Source organism: Tachysurus fulvidraco, chromosome 1, assembly GCF_022655615.1.
Source record: "Tachysurus fulvidraco isolate hzauxx_2018 chromosome 1, HZAU_PFXX_2.0, whole genome shotgun sequence".
Classification (NCBI taxonomy): Eukaryota; Metazoa; Chordata; class Actinopteri; order Siluriformes; family Bagridae; genus Tachysurus; species Tachysurus fulvidraco.
Window position 1 is genome coordinate 25865659 of NC_062518.1, and position 24442 is coordinate 25890100.

Genomic DNA, 24442 nt, shown 5'->3' on the forward strand with positions numbered 1-24442 from the left:
GTGTTACTATTCACAGCATTCTGCAAGTTGCCTATGTAACGGGTTAAGAAATGGTTCACTGCATTTGTAATGGATAAAAAATAAATAAATATTAATTAAATATAAATATTCCCCATTAGAGTTATTCACGTTCATTTGTATGTATGTATGTATGTATGTATGTATGTATGTATGTATGTATGTATGTATATGTGTGTGTATACATGTATGCATATGTATTTTTTTGTGTTTTAATAGTAACCGTGTTCCTGTTGTATTAACTGTTCAGTCACCATATTGAAGCTGCACATGCTTAACACATGACATGATGCTAATTAGTTTTGCTTTTGTAAAATGAGAGTTATTTCGGTTTATTCATTAATTTTCTATATGTAATATGTTTCAGTGCAGGTATCGCCTTTATGTGAAAAGGGTTATGACAAATGGATGTATATGTACTCACGTATGTTGTCTGTACATATTAGCCATATCCCATGTTATTCAATGTATATATGAACAAATGTTATGTGACACGAGAAATATTAACAGTTGTCGACTTTCATTTTCCTTACTGTTACCCAGAGAACACAATATAGATTTAGTTCTTTTGAAGTGCTTGTCCTTAATGTTACACTATTGCACATGCACTCAAAAAATCCCTGATGTCTCTTGTTCTAGCGACCGTGTACAGACCCCCAGGGCCCTACACAGTTTTTCTAGAGAATTCACAGATTTTCTCTCAGACCTATTGGTTAACTTTGACAAAGCATTAATTGTAGGAGATTTTAACATTCATGTTGACGACACAAACGATGCTTTAGGACTCACATTTATGGACTTACAAAAACTCACTTTAGCTTAAACAAAACATCACTAGAGCAACTCATCGACGTAATCACACACTAGATTTAATAATATCACACAGAATAGATGTCACTGATATAGATGTCATTCCTCAAAGTGATGATATACAGACCATTACCTCAAAATGTACACACTACCCGTAGAACAGACTAACTATGTCTCCCCACGTTATCGACTCGGTAGAACTATTATTCCGACCACTAAATACAGATTCACAAATAACCTGCCTGATCTGTCTGGACTTCTTACTGTACCCTTAAACACAAACGACCTAGATGTAATGACTAACAGCATAGACGCTATATTCACTAGCACATTAGACACTGTTGCGACAGTCAGATTACAGAAGGTTAGAGATAAAACACTTGCACCATGGTATAATAGTCATACTCACACCCTCAAGAGGGAGACCCGTAACTTCGAACGGAAATGGAGAAAAACTAAATTAGAGGTGTTTAGAATTGCGTATAAGGACAGTATGTCCAGCTACAGACAGGCTCTAAAAGCTGCTAGGGCTGAGCACCTGAGCAAACTCATAGAAAATAACCAGAACAATCCCAGGTTTTTATTTAGCACAGTGGCTAGTTTAACAAAAAAACAGAAATCTGAACACACTATTCCATAACAGTTCAGTAGTGAGTATTTTATGATATTCTTCACTGATAAAATTGAAAGTATCAGGAATAAAATAAGTGACGCTCAACATATGAGAGCAACTAGTGACCCAATCTCACCTATGGTTTTCCAGAGCTTTACAAGTACAGGACAGGAAGAGTTAGATAAACTTATTACTACAGCTAAATCAACAACATGTTCACTAGACCCCATCCCAACTAAACTACTGAGAGAATTGTTACATAAAGCTGGTGAGCCTCTTCTTAATATCGTTAACTCCTCGTTATCTTTAGGTTACATCCCAAAGTCTTTCAAGTTGGCAGTTATTAGGCCACTCATCAAAAAACCTAACTTAGATCCAAATGAACTATCAAATTACAGACCTCTCTCACACCTTCTGTTTATGTCTATAATACTTGAAAAGGTTGTGTCTGTTCAACTGAGCTCCTTCTTACAGGAGAGCAACAGCCTTGAAGAGTTTCAGTCAGGTTTCAGGCCCCACCACAGCACAGAAACAGCACTTGTTAAAGTCACAAACGACTTGTTCTTAGCTTCGGACCAAGACTGTATGTCCTTATTAGTTCTACTTGACCTTAGTGCTGCATTCGACACTATAGACCACAACATTCTTCTAGATCGCTTACAATATTACACAGGTATTCATGGACAGGCTTTAAGTTGGTTTAGATCCTACCTGTCAGATCGATACCATTTTGTAGACTTAAATGTTGAATCCTCCAGTTTATTACCAGTCAACTATGGGGTCCCTCAAGGATCAGTTCTAGGACCTCTGCTTTTCTCGATATACATGCTTCCATTAGGGAACATTATTAGAAGACATGGGATTAGTTTCCATTGTTACGCTGACGACACACAGTTATATATCTTATCAAAACCAGATGAAATAGCCACAGTGTCCAAATTAACTCAATGCCTTAGAGAGACAAAAGATTGGATGAACTGCAATTTTCTGTTGTTAAACTCTGACAAGACAGAAATACTACTTATAGGTCCAAAAACCAGTGCACAGAAACTCTCACAACTTAACTTCCATTTAGAGGGATGTACTGTTACTAGTAACTCGACAGTGAAAGACCTGCGTGTTAAATTAGACAGCAACCTGTCTTTTAAAAATCATATCGCCCATACTACCAAAACAGCCTTCTTCCACCTTAGAAATATTGCCAAGCTGAGAAACATCCTGTCTGTCTTTGATGCCGAGAAGCTAGTTCATGCATTCATGACCTCTAGACTGGACTATTGTAATGCATTACTAGGTGGTTGCCCTTAATAAATAGGCTACAGTTAGTCCAAAATGCAGCTGCCAGAGTTCTCACTAAGACACGAAAGTATGACGATATAACCCCAATGTTATCATCTCAACACTGTTAAGTTTATAATTGATTACAAACTGATGCTACTTACGTACAAGGCTCTTAATGGTTTAGCTCCCATGTATCTAACTAGTCTTCTAACACGTTACAATCCTTCATGCTCTCTGAGATCACAAAACTCAGGATTTCTGGTAGTTCCCAGAATATCTAAGTCTACTAAAGGTGGTAGAGCATTTTATTATTTAACTCCCAAACTTTGGAATAGTCTTCCTGATAATGTGTGATGGTAGTTGGCCTTAAAAGGTTGGGTTCGGGCGCCAGGGGTAAAAACCACCACAATTATGAACTTATGACTAATTTAATAGTTGGAGACACTACATGTATCAAGTAAAACCAGGAACCACCAGAAAGAAGAAGTTAAATTCAGAGATTTCTAATCCCATTTTATTCCGACACAGGATAATTCAGTACATCATATTCAACTCAAAAGGAAAAAAATGGAAAAATAAAGAAATCAATTATTAAATTGAAGTTCAGTCACATTTACCTTTTAATTACCTCAACAAGGATTGAGTGACAAATCAACAATAATTAAATAACTTGGCTAATTAATAGCAAGAAAATCTTCAGCAGAATCAATACAAGAAATCTTATGCAGAGACAAAAATTAAGGAAAAGGCAATGCATGAGAGCAAAAACATGCATAAGAAAAAAAGAAAAAGATCATCTGCATCCAAAGTTCAACAAAAGTAAACAAATTTATTTACTGTGCCACTCATGGACTACTGAGCCTGAAACATAACATAATTATATTAAATAATATAAACACAAATAATAATATTTATAACCTAATCTGGCAACTCAAGTGCCAAAATAAACACAAAAGGAAAAAACTCCCTAGACAAAAAAACCCTCCTCAAAAAATAATGGCACGAATAATGATGCCCTGAATTAGCATCGCGACCACGACATACCCCAGATTCGAAAAACAAAGCTCTCTCTCACACGCAACACGGCCAATCGCTCTTATCACAAGTTCCGATACTTGACGAACTCAATGAGGTAACCACATTCCTCAAAATAAGGATCGTAAGCATTAAAAAGCAAAAAAGACCGCCGCATAAAACGTAGCATTACCCCATTAATGCAATGCGGCAACAACGGCCAATACTCACAAGCCCTCCGCTAGCGGCATGACCCGAAATAACCTGCACCCGACAACAACGGGTCAACGGGACAAGTTCTTTTTTACCATCTCCTGCAAATCTTTAAGAACCCTAAGACTGGTCTGGTGTGGTTCTAGAACACGCTCAAAAGGTCCTTTCAATCTTCCTTGCAAGAGTAATTCTGCTGGAGAGTATCCAGTACTCTCCTGAACGCAGAATTGACAGCATACCTCAACTCTGGCAAATAATGATCCCAATGATTATGCTCACCAAACACGTAAGATGATATCATCCCCTTAACTGTCCTATTCACACGTTCTGTGAAGTTGGTTTGGGGGTGGTATGCTGTTGTCAATTTTTGCACCACTCCCCACCTGCTACACAGCTCCTGCAAAATTTCAGAGATAAATTGAGGACCCCTATCTGACAACAAAAATTTTGGAACACCAAACCGTGTCAAAATTTCCTTTCTTAGCGTCTGTGCGATTGTCACTGCAGTAGCTTTTCGAAGCGGAAACAACTCCACCCAGTGGCTATAATAATCTACTACTACCATAAGCTGGGTGTCACCTTGCGTTCTACGAGGCAAGGGTCCCATAAGATCCACGCCGAGCAATTCCCATGGTTCATTTGCTTCAGTCTGCTGTAACATGCCAGCTGGTTTACGACACTCAGTTTTACATTGTTGACATCTGACAGTTTTTCACAAATAACGAAACATCTCTCCATATATTTGGCCAAAAAGCAACTTCCATTAACTTTTTTTGTGTCTTATAACGACCAAAATACCCGCTTAATGGATTAGAATGATATGCTTCCAACAGAGTCTGGCGCAGGACCTGTGGGACATATACTTGAAAATAGGTTCCCTTGGAAGGATGAGTCACCTTCCGGTAAACCTTGTCCTCTAAAATAACAAATCTAGAACCAGAATCATCTGGATCTGCATATTATCAATTATACTCTGATATACTCTTTGGACCTCTACATCTTGCTGTTGTGCTGTCCAGATATCCTCATCAGAGAGAGGAAACTGCAAGACCAGACTATCCTGGGTTTGCTTATTGGTATATGCAGCAACTATTGGGGTAGAAGAAGGGCTACTGACACGGGACAAAGCATCAGGAGCACTGTTAAGCTTTCCCTTGCGGTATTCAAGAGTAAATTCAAACTCTTGCAATTTCAAAGCCCAACGAATCAGGCGAGAGTTTGCCTTAGTAGTGTTAAACACCCAAAGGAGAGACGCATGATCCGTCACAACAATAAAAGACTTGCCTTCCAAATAATGCCGCCACCTTTCAACCGCCCAAACAACGGCCAAACACTCCCTCTCTGTGGTGGAATAATTCCTTTCTGCCCCAGCAAGTGTACGGCTTGCATATGCTAGTACTTCTTCAGATTTACCAAATGTAGATGGTCGTTGGCCAAGAACAGCACCCAAACCGGTTGAACTAGCATCTGTATAAACTATAAATGTACAAGCATGGTTAGGGTGTCCCAGTATTGGTGAAGAAGAAAGATGCATTTTCAAATTCTCAAAAGCAGCCTGACAGTCAGCTGACCACTGGAAATGAGCTCCTTTCCATTTCAAGGCATTTAAGGGTTCGGCGATAGCTGAAAAATTAGGAACATACCTATGATACCATCCACTCATCCCCAAGAACCGCTGAAGTTCTTTTAGATTTTTTGGAACAGGTAAGTTCTGGATTGCTTCTGTCTTAGCAGGATCTGCTTCACACCTTCAGTGGTCACCACATGTCCCAGAAACTTAATTTCTGTTAAACAGAAGTGACATTTCTGAAGTTTAATGGTTAATCCTGCCTTTTGCAAACACTTCAAAACCCTTTGGAGATCTTGTATATGCTGACTGAAATTTGATGAATAAACGACTATGTCATCTAGATAAAAAAAAAACAACACTGTCCTAAACATTCAGCCAACACCCTATTCATGAGCCTTTGAAATGTGGCTGGGGCATACTTTAAACCAAATGGTAAACCTTTAAATTCATACAACCCAAAAAGGGGACACAAAGGCAGTCTTAGCCATACTGTCTGGGTCCATTGCCACTTGCCAGTACCCACTGTTAAGATCCAGGGTACTAAACACACTGGCTCCAGCAAGAGACTCCAGAATTTCCCCCACAGTAGGGATTCAGAATGCATCACTTTCACTCACAGCATTTAATCTCCGATAATCAACGCAAAACCGCTGACCTCCATCTTTTTTTGGGACAAGTACAATAGGAGATCCCCAAGGAGAATGAGATGGCTGAATAATGTTTCGTGAAAGCATATCATCAATTTGATCCTTAACTACTTCCTTTTTATGTACTGGTAACCTATAGGGCTTTTGAGCAACAACTACGTCTGTACGGACAGCAATCTTATGCTGAACCATACGTTCTACCAAGAGTGGGAGTACATACTTCAGGATGATCATACAAAAGAGAAAAAAGAACATGAGACTCTTTGTCTGGTAAATTACCCTCATTGACCTTGCTTTACACTAGCTCACCAAGTTCAGCACCAGTTTTTTTCCTGCATACAATTCTCAGTTAAGGGAACTACCAACTGTTTAAGAACTACAGGGCCAACTCTTTTGTCCTGTCTGCTACTAGTTGGATCTTTCTTTACAAGTCGTTGAGTATCATATGCAGATACTACACCTCGTTGATAACTACGACTCTGGGGTTCTTTAAAACCCTGTGAATGCCCTCCGGAGGGTTTTCCACTTAAAGAAGCCTTAAAATTGAGAACTAAGAACCTGGAGAATGATTTTCATGACACCTCCAACACAACAAACTTGGGTTTCGTTGCTCTACAGGCAAGATAGCTTTTGTTTCTACCTCTTATTTTTCTAGCCTGTGAATTCTGGCCAAATGTAGTGCTCTTGGACAACTGAAGCTGATTATACTTTCAGATTATGATGATCATAATCTCTTTCTATTTGAGTTCCCAGCCTCACTAGTTCCTCAACTGTCTGTGCACGGCCTCGAAGCTGACTAGCAAAACACGGGTTCATAGCTTTTAAAAGGGCTTTTAAAACTTCATCCTCAGTAGCTTCCTGTTTCCAACGCTTAAACAAAGCTTGAAATGAGAAAGTAAAGTCACGAACACTTTCATTTGCCCCTTGTACTCGATTTCGTACTTGATCCTCCAACACATCTTGATAATCTTCTGGTAAAAAAGCTTGCTGAAAACTTTCCCATGTGTCAATTTTAAATCTCACCGTCTCCCACCAGTCACGAGCAGAAGCATGTAAAACACTACGCATCGTTGCAAGAATTTCACTATTTGACATTGGTCGGAGAGCCAAGAAGTCTTTACATATTTCCAAGTAAACTAATGGATCGGTCTCATCATGCACACCCCCCAAACGATGGAAATATCATCCTAATAGGCAGCCCACGGCCACAGGTTAAATTAGATGGAACAGTAACCTGACTGACTAAGTCACCAGTATTACACGGTGCAGTTGAACCTAAACATACCCGAGAAGGAGCAGGAGCCACACCCTCCTGTTCAACTAACTTATTGTCAAGTTGAGGGCCTTTCTGCACAAGCGCATCAAGGGAAGTCTGCATAGTAAACAATTGCCGCTTCAAACTACGTATTTCTTCTTGCAACTCCTTTCCACTTACACTATGTTCTTTGATAGCTGTTTTAAAAGAAGAAAATAATGAGCAGTTAGCTTCATCAAACAATTCCTTAAACTCGGTACATGACTGTTTTGCATTCCACTTAATGACATCAATTGTTTCCTTGGTAAAATTTTGCATACGATCATTAAGGACCTCCAAAAAATCAGTTTGAGCCTTATCAACTAGAGTTAATGTCTCTTTAGGAAGCTTAGCATTTTCCTCAAACCATTTTTTCTGCCAAGGTACAGTATCCTAAATACACTTTTAAGTGAATCAATTGCTTGCTCTCTCTCACACGCAACACGGCCAATCGCTCTTATCACAAGTTCCGATACTTGACGGACTCAATGAGGTAACCACATTCCTCAAAATAAGGATCGTAAGCATTAAAAAGCAAAAAAGACCGCCGCATAAAACGTAGCATTACCCCATTAATGCAATGCGGCAACAACGGCCAATACTCACAAGCCCTCCGCTAGCGGCATGACCCGAAATAACCTGCACCTGACAACAACGGCGAGAGCGCTCAAGAGAGAGAGCGTGAAAGGATGCAATCACACTTCCTTTAATACTTCCTACCTGGTTTCCCGGATATACGTTCAAAAGCGCCACCACAGTACGGAATAAGTAAAGCATACTGACGACTGTCACAAGTGTTCGGGGCTCAGACACACTTTCCCAGTTTAAATGTAGATTAAAAACCCATCTCTTTAGTCAGGCATACAAATAATACATCCTATAATATCATGTACCAGTAATTCAGACCTGCACATTTTTATGAACAGCAGATCTGTTAATCCCTCTCCACTGCTTCTCTCTTTGTACCCATCCCGAGGCATCCAGACATTGTACCAGCTCCCAACGTCCTCTGTGGGACGTAGCCTTTGGACGTCCACTGAGCCGAGGCCGACTCTAAGAATCCTGAGACATCTCCAGTTAGACTCTGTGATACTAAGGAGATGTGAAGTCCGTGATCCTTAACCAATACAACATTTATCTGACTGTATATTACAATCACACCCCCAGTGTCACCCATATGAGGATGGGTCCCCCTTGAGTCCGGTTCCTCTCAAGGTTTCTTCCTTTACCAATTTAAGGGAGTTTTTCCTTGCCACTGCTGCTTGAGTCACCTCAGACTTGGTCATAGGGGGATAAATACATACAGATTGTGAACTATATATGAAATAATAATCTTGAATTTTTTATTCTGTTAATTCTTTTTCTTTTATTATTCCTTATTTCTTTTATCATTCCTTATGTTTACCTTCTGCTCTATGTTTATGTTCTGTAAAGCTGCTTTGAGACAATGTCTATTGTAAAAAGCGCTATACAAATAAACTTGAATTGAATTGAATTGAAGGTGCCACAAATCACATTTGCAGCTATTAATTGTTACATACTGCATGTGTCCATGAATTAATAGATTGTTGTTGGATTACCAGGAGTTTGCAGGAGGTGGTGATGACAAGCAGGAGAAGAGGTCGTTTAAAATGTTTATGTATCAGACCATCACATGGGCGTCTAGACAAAATAAAATAGAAACTGTAGTTTATGTAACAAATAGAAATAAAAGACCAAAAATGCTTTGGTTTGCTGATATTATTGAAATGGTAAAGGTTTGTTTTTGCCTAGCTGGTTAACATCTAATGTAAGAGTCAGCTTAACAAACTTTGCTACTCCACACACACTTTTTCTGTTGTGGTTGTGTATCGTCAGGTTTTTTGTTTACACTGTAATTAATTCATTCACTGTGCACTGCCGTCCCAGCTGGCACAGTAATACACTGCTGAGTGACTTTTCTTCAGGGCTGCTATCTTCAAGTCATAATTATCAGACTGTATCCTCACATCGAAGTCATTTGCTTCAGGATGGTTAGGATCCTTAACCACTGAGCTTCCACTTTTGACGTATAGGATCCTTGTGAGAGCTTCACCGTCTTTCTCTTGGTACCAGTGGACATAATTGCTGCTGGATAATCCAGTCACTTTGCAGCTGATATACACAGTTTTGTCCTCACCTTTTGTCATCAAGAGATCTTTTTGCTCCAGTGTCACTCCCAGAACAGCTTCTGTAGAAAAACAAAACAAAAAAACACTTGTCTGTAAAACAGAAGTTCTGCTATTTTATTTTACTTTATTTTATTTTTTTACTTCCTTTTTATATTTTTTATTTCTGTTATTTGATACCTGTGACTAAAGACAAGAGAACCGCATAAATGTATATAATAATAAACATTTTTGTCCTGAAATATATAAAAGTTTGCTCTCAGTTCAGCAGCCTTTATTGTGCCTGTTTCTGCAGGAATACAAGTTTAGAACATGAATCTCATTTATAAAGTAATGATGTCATTTCCTGGGGTGGGACTGAGCTGCTCGAGTTCTGGTCAACAGCACCACTTCGCTGTCACCACCAGCATTTAGCCTAAAAAAGATGTCAGAGTAGGGAGGTGTACATATATAATTGCAGTCAGGAACTGCGCTAATTGCAGAAAATCAGCAGGAGGTAAACAGTGGGGTAAAAATCATAACCACATTTTAAAGCCATCATGGTAGAAAAAATTACTTTTATAGTGATGCTCTAATACATTTTATAAAGAATTTAGCTAAGTTGAGAATATTCTGATAGATTTTATTTCACATTTAAATATTATTTATAATATAATATAATTTAAATATTTTCTGTTTACAGAAAGCAAGGGCACATAAGATAGGGAAGAGGGCCAAAGTTTCCAGAAAGTGTCTCAGCATTAAAGAGTTAAACACATCTGTGCAGATCACAGTTTGATGCGTCAGTTAGTTCACCTCTCATTTTATTAAAGAGAAAAAAAACGTTGTGGTGTATTTTTGAGTGATAAGCTCATCAACGCATGTGCCACTATTTTTGCAGAGCATCTACACAAATTGTATGATGATTGTATTTTATAATAAGAGAAGAGTATTAATTAATCTAAAATGAAATGGATTAAATATAATATCAAATTGTTCACACACTGGATAAAGGAGCAGTTCCCTGGGTTCTAACCATCAGGAGCACTTACTAGCACTACAATCTCAGTTAAAGAGAAACAGATAGAGAATGACACAAAATGGGTTAAGGTTAATTTATTGGTATTTATATTTATGTGATGTTTGTGTTCACATTTGCATGATCTAATATGTTATTATAATATTCTATCATATAGAGCATGTTTGATTCGGTTTGCCCTGTGTGTTAATTAATACATTAACTAACGAACATGTAATCTAATGGATTTAAGGTGCTTGTGACACGTGTCTTATTTGGCGATTCGTATATCCCTCAGGTCTTCTTTACAGTATACATATTTAAGTGAGTATTAATTCAGGTATTAGTGCATGATTATTCATGTGTGGCTTCTGCTTGGATCAAAACCTGCACATGCAGATCGGACATTTATTGCTGTTAAGTGTTACTATTCACAGCATTCTGCAAGTTGCCTATGTAACGGGTTAAGAAAGGGTTCATAGCATTTGTAATGGATAACAGACACTCACAATTTTTAAAATAAATAAATTAACAATAAATAAATAAAATTCCTCATTAGAATTATTTACGTGCCTGTAATTATAATAGTATAAAGTATGTAGTCAGTAAGTATAGTTACTGGACACTGTTGGCATGTAAGTAGATGTTGGAGTTGGAATTTATCTCTGCCTCATTGCCATTTGTGCATCACTTATCACAATTGTTTAGCTGTTTCAGGTCATTGCATAATGCAAGGAAGTGCAACAAAGCAAAATTGCAGCTATTAATTGTCACATACTGCATGTGTCCATGAATTAATTGATTGTTGTTGGATTATCAGGAGTTTGCAGGAGGAGGTGATGACAAGCAGGAGAAGAGGTCGTTTAAAATGTTTATGTATCAGACCATCACATGGGCGTCTAGACAAAATAAAATAGAAACTGCTATTTATGTAACAAATAGAAATAAAGACCAAAAATGGTTTGCTGATATTATTGAAATGGTAAAGGTTTGTTTTTGCCTAGCTGGTTAACATCTAATGTAAGAGTCAGCTTAACAAACTTTACTACTCCACACACACTTTTACTGTTGTGGTTGTGTATAATCAGGTTTTTTGTTTACACTGTAATTAATTCATTCACTGTGCACTGCTCTCCCAGCTGGCACAGTAATACACTGCTGAGTGACTTTTCTTCAGGCTTTCTATCTTCAGATCGTAATTATCTGACTGAATCCTCACACTGAAGTCTTTTGCTTCAGGATGGTTAGGATCATGAACCGGTGAGCTTCCTCTTTTGACGTACAGGATCCTTGTGAGAGCTTCACCTTCTTTCTTTTGGTACCAGTGGACATAGTCCCTGCTTAATTCGGTCACTTTGCAGCTGATATACACAGTTTTGCCTTCACCTTTTGTCCAGAAGAGATCTTTTTGCACCAGTGTCACTCCCAGAACAGCTTCTGTAGAAAAACAACACAAAAAAACACCTGTCTGTAAAACAGTTCTGAGATATAATTTAATTTAATTAAATTTTTTTACTTTCGTTTTATATTTTTATTTCTGTTATTTGATACCTGTGACTAAAGACAAGAGAACTGCATAAATGTATATAATAATAAACATATTTGTCATGAAATATATAAAAATTTGCTCTCAGTTCAGCAGCCTTTATTGTGCCTGTTTCTGCAGGAATACAAGTTTAGAACATGAATCTCATTTATAAAGTAATGATGTCATTTCCTGGGGTGGTGACTGAGCTGCTCGAGGGGGAACATATATTAACTCATACTATTATGAAAATGAATAGTGTTTCGGTTATTTCACACATGGACCACTGTTTTCATAGAGGTTGTAGACCCTGTGAAGACTAATTGATTGTCTGCAGACTGTATTGGCCAAAAAAAGTCCAGGTTCTTTTTTCAGTTCTGGTCAACAGCACCACTTCGCTGCCACCACCAGCATTTAGCCTAAAAAAGATGTCCGAGTAGGGAGGTGTACATATATAATTGTAGTCAGGAACTGCGCTAATTGCAGAAAATCAGCAGGAGGTAAACAGTGGGGTAAAAATCATAACCACATTTTAAAGCCATCATGGTAGAAAAAAAATTACTGTTTTGGTAACTCTAATACATTTTCTAATTTAGCTAAGTTGAGAATATTCTGATAGATTTTATTTCACATTTAAATATTGTTTATAATATAATTTAAATATTTTCTGTTTACAGAAAGCAAGGGCACATAAGATAGGGAAGAGGGCCAAAGTTTCCAGAAAGTGTCTCAGCATTAAAGAGTTAAACACATCTGTGCAGATCACAGTTTGATGTGTCAGTTAATTCACCTCTCATTTTATTAAAGGGAAAAAAACGTTGTGGTGTATTTTGAGTGATAAGCTCATCAACGCATGTGCCACTATTTTTGCAGAGCATCTACACAAATTGTATGATGGTTGTATTTTACCATAAGAGCATTAATGAATCTAAAATTAAATGTAAAATTAAATATCATTACAGATTGTTCACACACTGGATAAAGGAGCAATTCCCTTGGTTCTAACCATCAGGAGCACTTACTAGCACTACAATCTCAGTTAAAGAGAAACAGATAGAGAATGACACAAAATTGGTTAAGGGGAAATTATTAGTATTTATATTTATGTGATGTTTGTGTTCACGTTTGCATAATCTAATATGTTATTATAATATTGTATCCTACAGAGCATGTTTGATTCGGTTTGCCCTGTGTGTTAATTAATACATTAACTAACAAACATGTAATCTAATGGATTTAAGGTGCTTGTGACTCGTGTCTTAGTTGGCGATTGGTATATCCCTTAAGTCATCATTACTTCATATTTAAGTGAGTATTAATTAAGGTATTAGTGCATGATTATTCATGTGTGGCTTCTGCTTGGATCAAAACCTGCACATGCAGATCGGACATCTATTGCTGTAAAGTGTTACTATTCACAGCATTCTGCAAGTTGCCCATGTAACTGGGCAACTTTATTTATTTATTTATTTGTTTGTTTGTTTATTTATTTATTTGGAACCCCATTAGCTTCCACGAGTGGTCGCTAATCTTCCTGGGGTCCATTTTACAATATCAAAACATATTATACACAATCAGATTACACTTTTTACAATATGTTATCAAAAGAATAAATACACTTCAATTTGAGTCATTACACTTAGTTTTCATTACAGATCATACATTTTTTTACCATCTTTTTAAAATAAGATATATTGCTTATTTGTCTTATACACATTGACAAGCTATTGATTCCAAGCTACTGAGGATCTAAATAGTACAGTTCTCCTCATACAATTTGACTGCGCAAAAGGAACAACTAGATCACCAGAGCTGACCTGCCGAGTAATATGTAGGTGGCAATACCCACTGTAAACCAACTTATCCACAAAAAATCTGGGGTTGTTTTTATAGATGGCATTATGCATGTAGCACAGAAGACTTATCTTTAATTTATCCTGTACCTTCAACCATACTAATATAGTGTGCATCTCATTCACACCGGTCCTGTACAAACAGCCAAGAGCAACTCTGGCAGCTCTATTCTGAGCAAGTTGAAGTTTTTTTAAGTGCTCCTGTGTAGCACTGGACCAAATAACTGAGCAGTACTCCAGGTGTGACAAGACCAAAGACTGGACTACTGTTCTCATGACTGAGGGTGGACAAAACGGCACACACTTCCTAGCTAAAGCAATGCCTCTGCCCATCCTAGACACAATATGATTTATCTGATCAGTCCATGAGAGCTGATTATCCAGCTTGACACCCAATAGTTTAGTTGTAGTAACCTGCTCAACCAAAGTTGTATCAATAGTCAAATTTAGGTTAAGGTTTATTTAACAAATGTTTAGTACCAAAAACAATACATTTGGTTTTGGAAATATTTAGTGCTAATTTGTTCAAAGTAACCCATTTGATAATCAAATTTAATTGGTTTTGAAGGTTCATACTTAGATCGGTTATTGAAGGAGATGCACAAAATAAACTTGCATCATCTGCATACAGTACAACTTCTGCATTTCTAACAACATGGGTCAAACCATTCACAAAAATTGAAAATAAGAGTGGACCCAGACAGCTTCCCTGTGGAATACCGCATGATATACATTTACTATTAGACAAACTGCCATTAAAAAATACTTGCTGAGTTCTGCATTAGAGATAACTCCTTATCAGTGAAGCAGACAATTGTGAGAATCCATAATACTTGAGCTTTGACAACAGAATATCATTTTCAATTACATCAAATGCAGCTGCAAATCTAAAAGTACTGCACCAGCAAGTTTTTTTTTCTCCATATATGTAAGCCACTGATCAACCATATGCACTAATGCAGTGTTAGTTGAATGGCCTGGTCTATAGGCATGCTGTGAACTCGTTAGCAATTCATTTAATGTAAAGTACTCTAGCATTTGATTAAAAAGTAACCTTTCAAATATGTTGCTTAATACAGGAAGAATATGAATTGGTCTGCAATTAGAAGGAGTAAACCCTGCCTTTTCATCTTTAAGTAAAGGTACAATTTTAGACTGTTTCCATAGCTTAGGAAACACTCTGCTGAGAAATGAACTATTAAAAATGTGACATATTGGTTTGCACAAAATATTTGCAACAATTTAAAAAATTTTTGCCATCAAGATGATCATTACCAGGTGTTTTCTCATCAGATAAGGAGAGAAGCAACTTCTTAACGTTGTCCTCACTACAAGTATTAAATGACAGGGAGCAAGTTTTCCCTCTCATAATAAATCTAACATTGTCACAAGGAGATTCAATATCTTGCATTGTCATACATGATCTTAATTGTTCTACTTTGCGTATAAAAAAAAATCATTCAAATGATTGGCAATATCACAAGGTTTACCAATAATGTCACCATCGTTGGTCTCCATGTACATATTCAAATTATTTGACTTTTTACACATCAATTCCTTTAATACTTTCCACAATTGTTTGCTATCATTCCTAGAATTGGAGATTTTTTGTCCATAATATGCTCTCTTTTTTTATGTTATTTAATTTTGTAGCTTTGTTTCTCAACTTGCGATAATGTACTCTGTCTACATCACATTTTGATTTGAAGGCCATATCTTTGGCATTGTCCCTTTGCTTCATAAGGGACATTAGCTCTTCATCTAACCATGGAGCACTGTTGATTTTTATAGATCTTTTCCGAAGAGGTGCATATTTATCAACTATTTTACTAAAAGTGTCCATAAAAATGTTAAGAGAAGTATTTACATCCCCCTCCTGAAGAACTGCAGACCAATTTGAGTTATTGACCTCATCAACAAACAATCTAGGATTAAAGTTTTTATATGATCTACGATACATGATCCTTCCACCAGATTTAGGAATTTTCATCATTATTGAAATTACTATCAGGTTATGATCACTGCATCTTACCCCCACAGAAACAGCTTGTGAACATAAATCAGGAACATTAGTAAAAATATGATCTTTGCATGTTGATTTAGATGTATTATCCATAGCAATTCTTGTGGGTTGTGTCACCACTTGTTTGAGATTACATACAGTAGCCATTGTAAACAACTTTTTGTGCAATGAGCACTTTTTTGAAAACCAATCAATATTAAAATCCCCAAGCAGAAAGATATCCTTATTTTGATCTGAATGAAACTGAAACCATGTCCATATTTTCACATATTTTTTGTACATACTCTACATTTGAGTTTGGAGGTCTATAACAGCAACCAACGGCTTATTGAATGGAAGATTAATCTGTAACCATATTATTTCAATATCTTTGCACATCAAATCTGATTTAATTGTAGCAACAATATTCTCCTTTATATAAAACGCAACCCCCCCCCACCATTTTGATATCTATCTCTTCTATATAATTTGTACTTATCAACAGTAAGCTGTGAGTTCTCAAAACTGTCGTCTAGATGTGTTTCAGATCAAGCTAAAACATGAATATTTTCTGTTGAACAGATTCTTGCGATTTCATGAATCTTGTTTCTAAGACTGCATATGTTTAAATGAGCTAAAAGTAATCCTTTCTTTGACATGTTTACAAAAGATTGAAAACATCAATGAAACACACTTTGAGTTGGATAGTAAACAAAGTCAGTTATTCTCTTTGTCCAATGGCAGGAAAATAATAAGTTTGTCATACCTTAGACTGGCTATTTCACCTTTTTCTCTGGCTGCTTTCAGTTTAGGCAGCAATTCCCTTCTCCTTTGCTGCACCACATCTGAAAAGTCTTCATTGATGTAAATATTTGTGCCTTTTAATTTCTTCGGCAGAAAAAAGGATGCGCTGGCGATCTTTAAATCTCAGAAACTTAACAATAATTTTCCTCTGCTTTCTTCCTTCCTGGAACTGACCCATCCGATGTGCTCGCTCAATCTCAATTTTTGTACCATCGAGACCCAAATTCTCAGATAGCACTTGTTGAATCTTGATTTCTAGACCACTTGCAGTTTCTCCTTTTTCTTCTGCAATCCCATCAATTAGAAGATTGGATCTCCTGGACTGATTATCAATGTAGTCCAACTTATTAAATAACTCATCCATTTCCTGCCTTGACTTTGCAATACTGCTTTCAAATTATTTGATTTTTACATCAATGTCTATATATCCTTTTTTCATATCTTCCATGAGGCCTTGAGTGAATTGTAGACTTGTTTTCAACTCCTGGACATCTCCGATAACACCATCCAACTTTTTTGTGTTTCCATCCATGATTATTTGAATGAAACTCTTAAAGTTTTCTTGTTGCTGTTGTAGCATGTCCTTGTAGATTTCTTTCTGCTGATCCAGTAACTGGGTCAGTGTACTCATGGTCACAACAGCATCATCATCAGACATTGCTTTAGGTTTAGGAGGCATGATTACTCACTCTTACCACGATGTACCAAGTTAGATGTTAATGTGAGGAAACTCTTCAGGCCTAACAAGGCCAGAAGCCTCCAAAGCGTGGTAAAAACTGTTGCAAATTACAAAGTTCTATACAATTCGATGTTCTCAAAATCCACTGTATGTGATCAAAGTACATATATTAAGCAAATCTCAAACTTTATTTAATAGTCCTTAATGCGATTAAGTAGATTTTTAATAGATTGTAAGCAGCCAAGAACTCAGAGAAAAGGCATGGCAGCCATCTTGCGAGGATAGCAAAACAAAACAGGGTTTAAAAACAAACACTAAACAGGACAGGACAACAGTCGATTCCGCGCTGCCATTGGCAACGCATCACACTTAAATACAAAAGACAATCAGATACAATTAGGAATGGGTGTGGAAACAGGGAGGAACAGACGAGGGCAGGGCAGACATGTGATGAGGAACATAAACAAACAAGTGCACGTGGCCAAAGTCCGGGCAGAGTCATGACAGTGTTCACGTTTGCATAATTCAATATTCTATTGTATTATGATATTCTATCCTATAGTGCATGTTTGATTCGGTTTGCCCTGTGTGTTAATTAATACATTAACTAACAAACATGTAATCTAATGTATTTAAGGTGCTTGTGACTCCTGTCTTAGTTGGTGATTGGTATATCTCTTAAGTCGTCGTTTCTTCATATTTAAGTGACTATTAATTCAGGTATTAGTGCATGATTATTCATGTGTGGCTTCTGCTTAGATCAAAACCTGCACATGCAGATCGGACATCTATTGCTGTGTTACTATTCACAGCATTCTGTAAGTTGCCCATGTAACTTAAGAAATAGGTTAAGAAATGGTTTACTGCTTTTGTAATGGAAAACAGACACTCACAAATTTAAAAATAAATAAATAATAAATAAAATTCCACATTAGAGCTATTTACATGCCTATGTATGTATGTATGTATGTATGTATGCATGTACAGTGGGGAGAAGAAGTATTTGATACACTGCCAATTTTTTCAGGTTTTCCCACTTACAAAGCATGTAGAAGTCTGTAATTTTTATCATAGGTACTCTTCAACTGTGAGTGATTTAATCTAAAACAAAAATCCAGAAAATCACATTCTATGATTTTTAAGTAATTAATTTGCATTTTACTGCATGACATAAGTATTTTATACATCCGGAAAGCAGAACTTAATATTTGGTACAGAAACCTTTGTTTGCAATTACAGACATCATACGTTTCCTGTAGTTCTTGACAAAGTTTACACACACTGCAGCAGGGATTTTGGCCCACTCCTCCATACAGACCTTCTCCAGCTCCTTCAGGTTTGTGGGCTTTCGCTGGGCAATACGGATTATTGACTGTTATTGATTATTATGGGCAATAGGGAGATTGACCGTCATCTTGAACTTCTTCCATTTTCTAATAATTGTGTCAACAGTGGTTGCCTTCTCATTAAGCTGCATACCTATTGTCCTGTAGGCCATCCCAGCCTTGTGCAGGTCTACAATTTTATCCCTGATGTCCTTACACAGCTCTCTGGTCTTGGCCATTGTGGAGAGGTTGGAGGCTGTTTGATTGAGTGTGTGGACAGGTGTTATTTATACAGGTCACGAGTTCAAACAGATGCAATTAATACAGGTAATGAGTGGAGAACAGGAAAGATTGTTAAAAAAAACAGGTCTGTAAGAGCCGGAATTCTTACTGGATGGTAGGTGATCAAATACTTGTCATGCAATAAAATACAAATGAATTATTTAAAAGTCATACAATGTGATTTTCTGGATTATGGTTTTAGATTTCATCACTCACAGTTGAAGAGTACCTATTATATAATTTACAGACTTCTCCATGCTTTGTAAGTGGGCAAACCTGCAAAATCGGCAGTGTATCAAATACTTGTTCTCACCACTGTATGTATGTATGTATGTATGTTTGTATGTATGTATTAATCCAGTCACTTTGCAGCTGATATACACAGTTTTGCCTTCACCTTTTGTCCAGAAGAGATCTTTTTGCACCAGTGTCACTCCCAGAACAGCTTCTGTTTAAAAAAAAAAACACATTAATCTGTAAAACAGCAAAAATTGTTGTTAAATTTAAATTCTTTTCATTTTTATTGCTCTACTGTGATACTTACCTGTTGTCAAAGAGATGAGAACAGCAGATATGGCTATAAATGATATGCAGATATGGCTATAAATGATAATAGAGATGAGAAAAGCAGATATTGCTTGTTGATTTAGTTGTCGCACAGTTTATTGCAGCTGTTTTTGCATTAATGCTATTATACAACATGAATTTTTCTTTATAAAGTAATGATGTCATTTCCTGGGGTGGGGACTGGCCACATTGTCAGCCAACATTAACCCAGACTTCATGTATTTCTTATTTCTTTATTACTGAATGAAAACGCTGTTTACAACTTTAAATGTTTTCTTAACAACATATGAATTGTAATAATGAACAGAACCTCAAACATAGACTTTCAGCTTTAATACTATGAGTTTATGATTATGAATGTATGAATAAATCACATTATATCATGAATATTCATTACATTCACATTATATATTAATTTGCTGCACCCTGACTCTCAGGCTTCCATCTTTCATCTATGACTTTAAATTTCTAGCATCTTGTGCTTATGTATGTTGTAATTATTTGGCACCGATAGAACAAGTGAATTTTGGAGAAGACCGAACTACACCACTGATCAGCAGCTCTTTATTATTAGCAAATACATTTTTAGGGAACTGATCCATCATTAGTGAATGAATGGTAAACAGAAGCAGGGACTGCATTTATTTTTCAGTTGTGTTTTAACAAATCCTGGCCATAGTGTTAAACTTGTCCTGCACTACTACCGCTTGCTATCTTTAGGTCATGTTTATTAGTCCATGTCCTCACACTGAAGCCGTTTTCTTCAGGTTGGTTATCACCCTGAAGCAAAGGATCCTTCTTTCTTTTGGTACAAGTGGACATAAATACTTTTGGATAAATCCGGTCACTTCACAGCCAACTTTGTGGTCTTTGGCATATTTGGAAAATTCTGGTAGTAAACATGCTCTAGAAGATAAAAAGAGCTGAAGTGGTGTTAGTTAGTCAGTAAGTATAGTTACTGGACACTGTTGGCATGTAAGTAGATGTTGGAGTTGGAATTTATCTCTGCCTCATAACCATTTGTGCATCACTTATCACAATTGTTTAGCTGAGTGTTTCAGGTCATTGCATAATGCAAGGAAGTGCAACAAAGCAAAATTGCAGCTATTAATTGTCACATACTGCATGTGTCCATGAATTAATTGATTGTTGTTGGATTACCAGGAGTTTGCAGGAGGTGGTGATGACAAGCAGGAGAAGAGGTCGTTTAAAATGTTTATGTATCAGACCATCACATGGGCGTCTAGACATAATAAAATAGAAACTGTAAATTATGTAACAAATAGAAATAAAAGACCAAAAATGCTTTGGTTTTCTGATATTATTGAAATGGTAAAGGTTTGTTTTTGCCTAGCTGGTTAACATCTAATGTAAGAGTCAGCTTAACAAACTTTACTACTCCACACAAACTTTTTCTGTTGTGGTTGTGTATCATCAGGTTTTTTGTTTACACTGTAATTAATTTATTCACTGTGCACCGCTCTCCCAGCTGGCACAGTAATACACTGCTGAGTGACTTTTCTTCAGGATTTCTATCTTCAGCTCATAATTATCAGACTGTATCCTCACATCGAAGTCCTTTGCTTCAGGATGGTTAGGATCCTTAACCGCTGAGCTTCCTCTTTTGACGTATAGGATCCTTGTGAGAGCTTCACCGTCTTTCTTTTGGTACCAGTGGACATAGTCAGTGTTTAATCCGGTCACTCTGCAGCTGATATACACAGTTTTGGTCACACCTTTTGTCTTCAAGTGATCTTTTTGCTCCAGTGTCACTCCCAGAACATCTTCTGTAGAAAAACAAAACAAAAACACTTGTCTGTAAAACAGGAGTTCTGCTATTTTATTTTACTTTATTTTATTTTATTTTTTATTTCCTTTTTATATTTTTTATTTCTGTTATTTGATACCTGTGACTAAAGACAAGAGAACCGCATAAATGTATATAATAGTAAACATTTTTGTCATGAAATATATAAAAGTTTGCTCTCAGTTCAGCAGCCTTTATTGTGCCTGTTTCTGCAGGAATACAAGTTTAGAACATGAATCTCATTTATAAAGTAATGATGTCATTTCCTGGGGTGGGACTGAGCTGCTCGAGTTCTGGTCAACAGCACCACTTCCCTGCCACCACTAGCATTTAGCCTAAAAAAGATGTCAGAGTAGGGAGGTGTACATATAGAATTGCAGTCAGGAACTGCGCTAATTGCAGAAAATCAGCAGGAGGTAAACAGTGGGGTAAAAATCATAACCACATTTTAAAGCCATCATGGTAGAAAAAAATGACTGTTTTTGTGGCTCTAATACATTTTATAAAGAATTTAGCTAAGTTGAGAATATTCTGATAGATTTTATTTCACATTTAAATATTATTTATAATATAATATAATTTAAATATTTCTGTTTCAGAAAGCAAGGGCACATAAGATAGGGAAGAGGGCCAAAGTTTCCAGAAAGTGTCTCAGCATTAAAGAGTTAAACACATCTGTGCAGATCACAGTTTGATGCGTCAGTTAGTTCACCTCTCATTTTATTAAAGGGAAAAAAACGTTGTGGTGTATTTTTGAGTGATAAGCTCATCAACGCATGTGCCACTATTTTTGCAGAGCATCTACACAAATTGTATGATGGTTGTATTTTACAATAAGAGAAGAGTATTAATTAATCTAAAATGAAATGAATTAAATATAATATCAAATTGTTCACACACTGGATAAAGGAGCAGTTCCCTGGGTTCTAACCATCAGGAGCACTTACTAGCACTACAATCTCAGTTAAAGTAAAACAGATAGAGAATGACACAAAATGGGTTAAGGTTAATTTATTGGTATTTATATTTATGTGATGTTTGTGTTCACATTTGCATAATCTAATATGTTATTATAATATTCTATCATATAGAGCATGTTTGATTTGGTTTGCCCTGTGTGTTAATTAATACATTAACTAACAAACATGTAATCTAATGGATTTAAGGTGCTTGTGACTCCTGTCTTAGTTGGCGATTGGTATATCCCTTAAGTCGTCATTACTTCATATTTAAGTGAGTATTAATTCAGGTATTAGTGCATGATTATTCATGTGTGGCTTCTGCTTGGATCAAAACCTGCACATACAGATCGGACATCTATTGCTGTAAAGTGTTACTATTCACAGCATTCTGTAAGTTGCCTATGTAACGGGTTAAGAAACGGTTCACTGCATTTGTAATGGATAACAGACACTCACAATTTTAAAAATAAATAAATAAACAATAAATAAATAAAACTCCTCATAATTATTTGTGTGTGTGTGTGTGTGTGTGTGTGTGTGTGTGTGTGTGTGTGTGTGTGTGTGTGTGTGTGTGTGTGTGTGTGTGTGTGTGTGTAACTTTGCTACTCTACAGACACTGCTTCTGTTGTGGTCGTGTATCATCAGGTTTTTTGTTTACACTGTAATTAATTTATTCACTGTGCATCACCACTGTAGTCCCAGCTGGCACAGTAATACACTGCTGAGTGACTTTTCTTCAGGCTTTCTATCTTCAGATCATAATTATCTGACTGAATCCTCACATTGAAGTCATTTGCTTCAGGATGGTTAGGATCCTGAACCGCTGAGCTTCCTCTTTTGACGTACAGGATCCTTGTGAGAGCTTCACCTTCTTTCTTTTGGTACCAGTGGACATAGTCCCTGCTTAATTCCTTCACTTTGCAGCTGATATACACAGTTTTGCCTTCACCTTTTGTCCAGAAGAGATCTTTTTGCACCAGTGTCACTCCCAGAACAGCTTCTGTTTAAAAAAAAAACACACACACATTAATCTGTAAAACAGCAAAAATTGTTGTTATATTTAAATTCTTTTCATTTTTATTGCTCTACTGTGATACTTACCTGTGGCCAAAGAGATGAGAACAGCAGATATGGCTATAAACATGTTGATTTAGTTGTAGCACTGTTTATTGCAGCTGTTTTTGCATTAATGCTATTATACAACTTGAATTTTTCTTTATAAAGTAATGATGTCATTTCCTGGGGTGGGGACTGGCCACATTGTCAGCCAACATTAACCCAGACTTCATGTATTTCTTATTTCTTTATTACTGAATGAAAACCCTGTTTAAATGTTTTGCCCATTGACTTAGTCCACCAGTTTTTTTGTATGTTGTGTGCTTTAAAGGTTTTAAGAAAAGGAGAGAATTTGAGGAACACTTTCATGTGTATATAGAAACAATCCTGTTGAAGCTTGTTGCTCTGAGGACAATCTGCTCTAAGCCTATTTGGTATAATATATGTTCATGAATACTTTAACATTGACGTGGTTATACTGATGTGGTATCGCTTCTAGCTGCGTCTCAAAAAATGTATTTCATACATTCCAAAAATCTTTCTTCATACTGTATATCCCAACTTTTGGAGTTTGGGGTCAACACCACAGGGTCAGCCATAAGACAGACCCTGGTGCAGAAGGGGTTAATCATTTGGATAAATTTAAAACACCTGCAGAGTTTAACATCTATGTGTTCATGTTACGTCCCTAAAACTGTTGGGGGGGGGGAGGGGTGTGCTGGAGTTTTTCTCTCTCTCTCTCATCTCGTACTCTTAGACACTTCCGGGATCACTGATTGGCTCGGGGAGACGTCAATCCTCCTTCGGCGTGACCTATCTGCTGGCAATGAACTTCAGCCGGCGGATATAAAAGCGCCGGGGAAAGAAGTGACAGAAAAAACCCTTCCGCTTTGTCTGTTGTTGCAGCGTTATGCAGGGTGTATGCTAAGTCAACAAAGGGGAGACCCTTTCGCTTAGATTTTTGTTTGCTGTTGCC

General features: G+C 36.9%; 2 gene segments (V, D, J or C); both read right to left on the bottom strand.

Annotated features, from left to right (window-relative positions):
• Nucleotides 1-9080: 9080 nt before the first annotated feature.
• Nucleotides 9081-23793, bottom strand: LOC113657601. The segment is given in 2 exon segments: nucleotides 9081-9669; nucleotides 23512-23793. Coding segments are annotated over 2 exon segments (366 nt in total).
• Nucleotides 11464-12284, bottom strand: LOC113657398. The segment is given in 2 exon segments: nucleotides 11464-12041; nucleotides 12156-12284. Coding segments are annotated over 2 exon segments (378 nt in total).
• Nucleotides 23794-24442: the final 649 nt, after the last annotated feature.